Source organism: Micromys minutus, assembly GCF_963924665.1.
Source record: "Micromys minutus genome assembly, chromosome: 27".
Lineage (NCBI taxonomy): Eukaryota > Metazoa > Chordata > Mammalia > Rodentia > Muridae > Micromys > Micromys minutus.
In genome coordinates this window covers 34,151,548-34,161,093 of record NC_137962.1, presented here as the reverse complement: position 1 = coordinate 34,161,093, position 9,546 = coordinate 34,151,548, and the positions used below count along the sequence as shown (strand labels likewise).

At 51.3% G+C, this 9,546-nt stretch overlaps 1 protein-coding gene across 2 annotated transcripts; it reads left to right on the top strand.

Moving 5' to 3' along the window:
- Nucleotides 1-2,988: 2,988 nt before the first annotated feature.
- UPK3A (uroplakin 3A) lies at nucleotides 2,989-8,704 on the top strand (the record flags this gene model as incomplete). 2 transcript variants are annotated; one of them, XM_080938919.1, is made up of 6 exons in its annotated part: nucleotides 2,989-3,040; nucleotides 3,832-3,987; nucleotides 4,798-5,077; nucleotides 6,008-6,090; nucleotides 7,603-7,735; nucleotides 8,545-8,704. In XM_080938919.1, the coding sequence occupies 6 exons, from the start codon at nucleotides 2,989-2,991 to the stop codon at nucleotides 8,702-8,704; spliced, it is 864 nt and encodes a 287-aa protein (XP_080795045.1). The 2 variants fall into 2 exon arrangements, with proteins under 2 accessions (XP_080795045.1, XP_080795046.1); XM_080938920.1 differs by lacking the exons at nucleotides 4,798-5,077; nucleotides 6,008-6,090.
- Nucleotides 8,705-9,546: the final 842 nt, after the last annotated feature.

Here is a 9,546-nt window from a genome sequence, read left to right as displayed (position 1 = left end):
TGAGCTAGAGTCCCAGCTTTGGATTTGGAGACTCAGGCAGCTCGGGCTGACCTTAAGCTTGAGCTATTCCTGATTTCTCCTTCCAAGTGCAGGAACTACAGGTATGCGCCCCTGTGCCTGGCCCGGTTGCTTGTTTTTAGATGAGTAAACCAGAAGTTTATTGTGTGTGTTGGGCTACACACCCTCAGTCTTCCTCAGTCAGCCTTGGTTCTCAGCTCTATCTTGCTTTGTCCTTTGTCTTTGGGGACCCAGATATTTTCGAAGCAGGGTGGCCTGCTGTTTGGCAAACAGGCCCCCGGTTTGGATCTGCCTCTTTGCTTCTTGCCAAGTAGACCCAGGTTAAAATGCTGTGGGCAGGACACTGTGTAGGTGCCTTTGAGTCCTTGCTGCTGTGAGTCCAAGAAGCACACGCAGTCTGTCTGTCTGGTGACACCCAGCTAGGTCACTGCATTAAGCTAATATCTCCACATCTCTATACAGTATCAATATTGACTCACAGACTTGTATTTAACCAAACAGGCTAAATGTAAAATATTACTGCCTTTGTTTATTTTGTGCTCAAAGTTCTGCAGATCCGGTGATGGGCACCTCTTCCAGCCGGTCTAGACTAGCTACTTTGACCTATGTTCAGCATTCTTTAATTGATTGGAAAAGCCTAGCTCCTCCTGCCTTGCCCTTCCCAGGCCGGAGTCAACCCCTCTCTGAGAGGCCAGGGGAATCTTTGCCTGGAAGTGGGTTTCAGAATGAAAGCATTTGAATTTTGTTCTCTGCAGGGGTGAATGTTGAAGGGCAAGGGTGGTAATCCAAGGCTCTTTAAGTGATCAGAAAAAGTAAAAAAAAAAAAACAAAAAACAAAAAACAAAAACAAAACAAAATGAAAAACCTCACCATTCTGGTCATTTGTGTGTTATAAGCTAATGTGTGTTTGCATTTGCAGGCAGGAAGTCAACAACAGGTGTCTTCCTCTTTATACCATATTTTGTGAGACAGAGTCAGGAAGTCCTAGGGATCCTTCTGTCTCCACCTCCCCAGCCCTGGGATTCTAGGTGTGCCATTGTGCCTGACGTTTTACGTGGGTACTGGGGATTTGAACTCAGGTCCCGTGCTTACAAGGCGAGCAGTTTACCAGCTGGATCATCTTCCTTGTCCTATCCTGCTCCATAGAGTTCTTTCTGCACTCCAGATCTTCCTCATTCGCTAGTGAGCACATGCATCTTCAGTGTTCAGATACCACAGGATTGCCCTCCTGCCCCCACTACCAACAACTTACCCGGAAAACCCTGGGATCCATCTCAGGACTTGTGTTCTTAGGGTCTTCTCTAAGAAGGGTCTGAGACAGCTGATTGCAAATCCACCCAGATCCAGTTTTCACACAGATGACTATCGATTGTATCCATTCCCCACTTTGTTGATTTACTGGTCCCCTGCCCCTGCTTGTTCATTCCTGTGTCTTACTCATAAAATGGATGTCAGATGCATTTGGAGACACACACAGGTTCCTGACACTGGGAGGAACTCATTCATTTACCTGAGGACCCTAATCATTTCCCTTTCCATTTTTTTTCAAGCTCTGATCATTTATCTGTTACCCGTAAAGACGTCTGACTAGACTGAGACTTGGAAGCAGACGCTCTCAGCGAGGGCGGCCCGCAGCTTTTGGCGAGCTGTTCCTGGCCTTCTTTTCCTTTGGCTTCCTTCATTCTCTTGGCACATTCTGCAGCCTCCCCGTTGTTTTCTTTAGCGTGTCGTTTCTTCAGCTCAGTATGTTGGCGTTTGTGTTGCAGGACACCTGGAGTGACAAGACACAGAGCCTTGGGTGCATTTAAGGGCTTCCTGACAACATGTTAGCAGGCATCATCTTCTTCAGAGAGATCAAAAGTTGGCACATTTTTGCTAGCTCCTTTGGTCCCCAGCAGCAGAAGCAGTGTAGTATCTGTCAGTCTAAAAATAGCACCTCTCTCTCTCTCTCTCACACACACACACACACAAACAATAATCAAGTTGAGAATATTCAGATTGACATCTTTCCACAAAGTATCTGTGAACACACTTACAATTCCCCTCCCCCATTCACACTGCTCAGAACAGGCATGCCCCTTACCTGGTGTTCTCCTGTGAATCAGGACACCTTGCTCATGGGAAAACCCTGCTTATTGCTCCCGCCACTGACTGGGAGCCCACAACCCACCCACTTTTCACTCAGAGAATACCCAGGGCATTGGCTCTATTTCTAGGGTCGTGTGTTTCTCACAGACCAGTGAAGTTTGCGTTCATGATCTTCTTCAAAGAGTTCTGACAGCTATGGCTGGGCAGACGTTGAGCTTCATCTTGAAGGATCCGTGAGCTGAAGAGGTACAGCACGGAATGTCCACCCCTCCCCTTCAGTTTTGCTGAGGAGACCTAGAAAAGTATCTACCACCGAGCTGCCCTCCAGCCCAACATCACTACTGTCCACTGACTCTCAGGAAGAGGTTCCTGCTCCTTCCCTGCCTTCTTGGGCCTCCGTCTTTCACGGCCGGTGAACAGAAAGAGCCAGCATCCAGAACTTCATTTTTCCATGATTGCCAATCTTGTCACTATCTGACACATAGTATGGGCTCAGGCTTGAGAGAATTAGAATCCATTACAATACAAAAAATGAAGTCCCAAAGATGCTTGTGGGAATTAGCATCTCTACTTTACAGTATAGAAACTGAGGTTTCAAAGATTGGGTTGGCTCAGACAACACGGTGGAAGCGTCAGCTCAGTTTCAGCACACCGTAGGAGCTTTGCAGAAAATCCAGAGAAGGAGCTTTAGTTGCTGGTCCTTAGCACAGCACTGGTGGGAGGAGCCCAGAACGGGACTGTATGCAAATATCTCAAGGAGAGGCTTCGGATTGGTCCGCTCGAGAGGGGCGTGGCACGCCCTTGCTGGTGCAGGTGAGCGGTGCTGCGGAGGCCAGGTGCGCACTCGCTTGCTGAGTGCTTTGCAGAGGCTTATCTGGGGCGATGCTCCTGCTCTGGGCCTTGCTGGCCGTCGGATGCCTGCGGTGTGGCTGGAGTAAGACGGGGACCAGAACACCGGGGCGTGTCCAGGAGGGCCTGAGGGGAGTGGGAATCTCATTAAGGGGGTCCAGTAATAGGCGCCTGCACTAGGGACACAGATGTTAGCAGCTATAGTAATAGAAACCGATCGGAATCCCAGTGCCCACTCTTGGGCTGGCTTCGACCTTGGGATGGATGTTGCCGAAGAACACCACACAGGAGCTGCAGAGAGCAAAGCCACCCAGTCCTGTGGTGACCCCGGACTGGGAGTAGGGTGGGGTGGGTAGTGCAGCAAGTTCCTGGAGTGGGAGGGATGGCCTATCCTGGGATTGGCTTGTTGATCCTTGTGGCTGAGGCAGGTAGTGAGGGATGCCTGCAAGGGTTGAAGCTGACAGCTGACAAGGAAAAGCCCTGGACTTGGGGACCTCACTGTCTTTCCCGAGAGACTAGACTAGATGGGAAGCCAATGGGGAGTAGCAAAGGGTCCGCGAGAAAGGAAAACAGATGAGGTTTGCTTATTAGGGTAGACCGTTCAAGAGAAGAGCTTGGAGGTGGAGGGGGAAGGGCCCGAGGTGGGCAGAGACACCTCATAGAGACGTCTAGAGGGCAGCAGCTGTCTGACTGGGGTGGGGTAGGGATGTGTCTGCCCAGGATGACCAGCAAAGTGGGCAGAGGGGCACTGATTATCTTTGAGAGAAGTTCATGAGATGGCCCATTGGGAGGACCAAACCCAGTGTTGGACCTGCATCAAGTGCTCAATGACTCCCGTACCCAGAGGTCAGCACCTACCCTCATTGTCTTTCCCAGCCGTGAACCTCCAGCCCCAATTGGCCAGTGTGACCTTTGCCACCAACAACCCTACCCTCACCACCGTGGCCTTGGAGAAGCCTCTGTGTATGTTTGATAGCTCGGAGCCTCTCAGCGGCTCTTATGAGATTTACCTCTATGCCATGGTGGACTCAGGTAAGGAACTGGCTTCCCTCCAAAAGGGCCCTTGGCAGTCTATAGGGAGAAGGAAGGAGGTGGGGGTGGGATATTGCATGCCCATGAAGGCCCGGGATGTCCTGCTCATCACTGCTCACATACACACTAACACCACTGTGGCTGTGGCCTCAGAGCTGCTCTTGCCCGGTTGGTGGGGTGTGGGGGGGCCACACCAGTTTCCGAGTACCCACCTAATACCAGCCGCATCGCTCACTTTAGAGTCACTGTCTGCAAGTAGCATGCAGGGTATTATGGTAGAGTTGGGGATGAAGACGGGGTGGAGTCTTTCTCTGGGGCTCTGACAGCTACATTCTGATCTCGCTGGCCTTTGAACCTAGGTCGTTTGTCTCAGGATTGCCCCCCCCCAGACCCAAACCACAACCCCCTTTGATGCAAGCTCCTGGGTTTGGGGACCAGCTACCCAGTTACAGCCTCTTAATGTTTCCAGCACTTCAGCCTGTCAGCATGCCTCTATTACTGCCTACATCTGTGGATAGCCTGGGGTATTTTCTACCACCTGGAAGTCCAGGGGCCAGGGGCTGCCAGCTATAGATGGCAGAGGTTTGTTGGGCTGGAGGGACAAGACAGACTGAGTGAGAGATGGATCCAGTACCTCACAGTGAGGCGCTCCCAGGCCAGCTGCACTGTTACTGCTGGGCATGTGCCAATCTTCCCAATGCCCAGCACCACCTTGGACAGATTTGGACTCAGGGGTGTTTGATGGGTGACTGAGTGCTTCCTGCTGAGTTAGAATGGCCAGGGTCTTAACTTTCTGTGTCGTCTCCACAGCCATCTCCAGGAATGTGTCTGTGCAGGACAGCGCTGGTACTCCACTGAGCACCACCTTCCGGCAAACCCAGGGTGGAAGGTCCGGCCCCTATAAAGCTGCAGTCTTTGGCCTGACCCCCTGTGGTGACTTGCCCAGCCTGGATGCTGTTGGAGAGGTGACCCAGGCCTCAGAGATCCTGAATGCATACCTAATCAGGGTGGGCAACAACGGGACCTGTTTTTGGGACCCCAACTTCCAGGGCCTCTGCAACCCACCCCTGACAGCAGCCACAGAGTACAGGTGGGTGTAAGTGGGGGGAAGAAAGACCCAAGAGGGAGACAAAATGGAGGAAGCCACACTTCTCAGAGCTTTTGCTCAGGGATCAGGTGTCACAGGTGGGCTTCCTGGTTTGCAGCAGGTACTCAGAGACTCAACAGGGCCCTGCTTGGCACCTTGCTCTGCAAACGTTTTTGAATGCATCCTGTCTTCCCTTTCCTTTCCTTCCTCCCTCCTTCCCTGCTTTTCTCCTCCCCACCCCTCTCTTTCTTTGACACAGGTTTTCAACCCAGGATAGGCTTGACCCCCTGTGCTGCCTGAATTAAGGCCTCATGTGCTGCTGTGGCTTCCCACATGCTGAACATGTGCCCTTCCACTGAGCTACAGTCACAGCTCCCTAAAGTGGCTGTAATTTTAAGGGTCACTGAACTACAGGCTGTGGATGAATTGGTCCTCAGCCTATCCAGTCCACTGTCTAAACTGGGACTTTGGTGGCTTATAGAGCTTATTGTCTCTCTGGGTCTTCTCTTCTGAATAGCAACTCTTGTTTGGGGAAAGCATCCGTCATCCAAGGGAACTGCTGCTGGTACCAGATGCTATCAGACTGGTTTTCTAATTCTCTTTGTGACCCTCAAGGACCAGAGCTGCCAGGAGGATATACGGATTAACATCCAGCAGGGGTGCTGCAGGTGCATAAATAAAAAGGGGGTGCTCCCAGAGGAAGGCAGAGCAACAATTCCAACTATGAAGGGCTTCCTAGAGCAGATGCTACCAAGCAGGAGGAGGATCCAAGGGATATGTGTGAAATCCGGCATCCTTCTGTTTCCTGACCTCACACAGTGGCCATCTCCTGGAAGGCTTCCTGTGTGCTGCCCATGGTCCTCCTGCCTCCTGTTTCCTGTGGCTTGGGTGCACAGGTTAGATGAAAGTCACCCCTACTCCCTCTTCTTCTAGATTCAAATATGTCCTGGTCAACATGTCCACAGGCTTGGTGCAGGACCAGACACTATGGTCGGATCCCATCCGGACCAAGCAGCGTAAGTGTGTGCTAGGGGGTGAGGTAAAGTCCTTAAGGAACTTCACTAATGCAGGGTCAGGGATTGATCAAGAGAGAAGTTGACTGTCTCCGGGGAAAGTTCCCCAAGCAGCTGGCCACTGTGCTGTATCTTACAGCGCTCCTTGAGATAGTCTAATCTGAACCATCTCTTCTCTCATCCATACCAGAGATGGAGCCAGGGTGGGTGTACTGAAGTCAAGGTCCCCTGTCTGGATTCAAAGTCAGGTAGCCCTGTAGATCTTTACAATAGCAAGCATTCATAGCAGCACAGGGGGCATCCAAAGATGGGGGATTAAGTGGAGGAACTGGGGGAGGGGAGGGACGGGGGATGGGGGAACCATGTACCTTTGAGGCAGGTGATGGGGTAGGAGGTTGCCCAGCAACTGAGGTCCTGCTTGTACCCTGTCTGGTCCCACCAGGGTTTTCAGTAGGGAGCGAGGAGGTGGGTCACACAGACTTAAATCCATGGGACATCTGTGCCTTGTAAAGATTCGCCAGGTGATCATGACTCTGTGGGATCCTGGCATAGACACTTTCTGGCTCCCACTTCATCCCCAGCAGGGCTACCTGGGCCGCATGGTCCAGGCAGGGGCCCCAGAAAGTTGCCTGAGCTCACACACTAAGGAGGGACATGGAGGGATGTGAGGTACCTTGGTGGGTGGATGAGTGTGTAAAAGTATGTGGCTGTGGGTGTGACTGGATTATTCGTGAGTGTGTCTGTGGTTTGTGTGTAGTAGTGGGGTATGAGACGAGTGTGATGTGTATGAGTGTATTTGCTGTATGTTGTATGTGTAGCATGTGTGTGTAGCTGGGTGACCCCACCCACGTTCCCTCCTTGCCACGCTTCCGGTGACTTTCCCATGTATTGTGGTATCGCTGAAACAGCATTGAGATTCTTGGAGCTGAGTCCTGGCTCTAAGCCTGGCCTCTGTCCCTCACATAGTGGATACCTCCACCTCCATGCCTGGCTCTAGCCCAGTGGGATTCCTCTAGGAACCCTGATGGCAGCAGCAAGCCTAGCACTCCTGGACTCTGTCCAAAAGGTTGGCCTCTGGGGACAGTGTGCATATGGGACTGCTTAGACCTGGGGCACCAGAGTGGAGCTGAACTCAGTATAGACAGTGTCACATATCACTTGCCCACTGTAGGACCCATCTATGTTTCAAAGGGCGACAATAACCAGAAAGGTGGAGAGCCACATCCCCTCTGAGTCGTTGTTTAGACTATGTGTGCCATTGATATCACCAGAAGTGACTTGTAACGAACCTTTTGCAAAAAAAGGGGAAAACACCAGAAACACTCAGACTGTAGGCAGGCTTGAGAAGCAGAGGGGGCCACCGGGCCAAAGCCTGGATAAAGCAATTACTGCCCTGGGCTCCTAGCTCACCCTGGATTCCAGGCAGCCAAGCCGGGAAGTTGCCTTGCCTGTCCCTAGGAGAAGCTGCAGGATGGGACATTTTCTGGGGATTAAGTGGGCTGTGGTCCTTTGCAGCCATGCCCTACTTGGCCATCGACACGTGGCCTGGCCGGCGAAGTGGAGGCATGATTGTCATCACATCCATTCTGGGCTCACTGCCCTTCTTCCTGCTCGTGGGTTTCGCTGGAGCCATCATCCTCAGCTTTGTGTGAGTTCTGACAGCTGGGTCCTCTAAAACAGGACAGGGAGTGAAAGCAAAGGGCTGCCGGCCGGCCATCGTGCTGGTGAGAGCAAGCAGAACCTTGGTGTCTCAGGGTCCTTTCACTCAGCTGGCAAGGGAAGGACTCAAACGCATCCCAGTTTGTGGGTAGGGGGCCCACTCAGACCTCAGTTCTCAGGCTGGGAGTGAAGCTCAGTGGTCTGGCACTTGCCTAGTACATAGTGGGCTCTGGATCCAATCCCAAACCCTACAAAGGAGACATACTTTCGCTGTGATGAGGCTGTGTGACCTTAGCAAGGTATCCAGGTTTGCAGTTTCCCCAAGTTGAAAATGGAGGTCATAGTAATATTCAGGGCAGAGTCTTCCTGTTTCAATCCCATGAGCCTCTCTCTGCTGAGGATACTCTTTTAGGACCAGCCTATCTTCCTCTTCCTCCTCCAGGAAGCCTTCCACCTGGACTTGTCTTCTCTGTGTGATCACTCTTGACATTGACCTGTCTCCCCTGATGATCAGGGCACTTTGAGGACTTGGAAAAATAGCCTCCAGTTCTCTAGCTCAAAGATGTGACACTATCTGTATAAGTTCAAGAAGGTTGACCCTTCCCTTATTCCCGAGGCCTAGCATACAACCAAAGCTCCAAAAAAAAAAAAAAAAAAAAAAAAAAAAAAAAAAAAAAAAATACCAGTTTGTTGACATTATGTCTTGGAAGGCAATGCAATGCCTAAATTGGGGGCCTGAGCAACTGGAGGAGTCCAGGTCTGCCTGCCCCCCTAATCCTGGTTTTCTCTGTGTATCAGGGACATGGGCAGTTCTGATGGGGAAACAACACACGACTCACAGATCACCCAGGAATCTGTCCCCAAGACCCTGGGGGCCTCTGAGCCTTCCTATTCATCTGTGAACCGGGGCCTACCCCTAGACAGAGCTGAGGTGTTCTCCAGCAAACTCCAAGACTGAAACAAGTCAATCCCTGGCCTCAAGCCTGGTCCTGTGGTTGTCAGCGATGATGTTTATGTTCTGACTGGACCAGGTGTAAAACGAGACATCTTGGTCCAACTTCATGAAAATGCTAAATAAAATCTTGAAGTGTTAATGTGAAAGGAGAAGCAGGGGCTGGGTGTGTGGGTAATGTCACATCAAGGGGTTGGATCCTGGGTCTCTTGGAGGTAGGGGACACTGCTTTCAAAACCATGTTGGTGAGAGCTGCCTGAGGACATATGTGCTGTTCAGCCCTGAACCCCAAGCCTTTGTCTCCCCATCTGTTAAATGTGCTGCTGGATCTGAGCTGTAACAAGGCTAGCCTGACCTAGCTTTCTAAGCCACTTTCCCAGAGAACATCTTCATGGCTCTGTTCTGTGCCTACTGGAATCTAGCCCATGACCTCTGGATGACTAGCAGTTGCTTTTTAACAGCTTTCTTTCACTCACCCTAGGGTTTCCTTTGGTAGTGTTGCCTTAGTTAGGGTTTTACTGCTGTGAACAGACACCATGACCAGGGCAACTCTTATAAAGACAACATTTAATTGGGGCTGGCTTACAGGTTCAGAGGCTCAGTCCATTATCATCAAGGCAGGAGCATGGCAGCATCCAGGCAGGCATGGTGCAGGCAGAGCTGAGAGTTCTACATCTTCATCTGAAGGCTGCTAGTGGAAGACTGACATCCAGGCATCTAGGGTAAGGCCCACGCCCACAGTGACACACTTCCTCCAAAGGCCATACCTCCTAACATTGTCACTCTCTGGACCAAGCATATTCAAATTAACATAGGCCATAAAAAGAGCTTAGAACTGAGGCTCACAG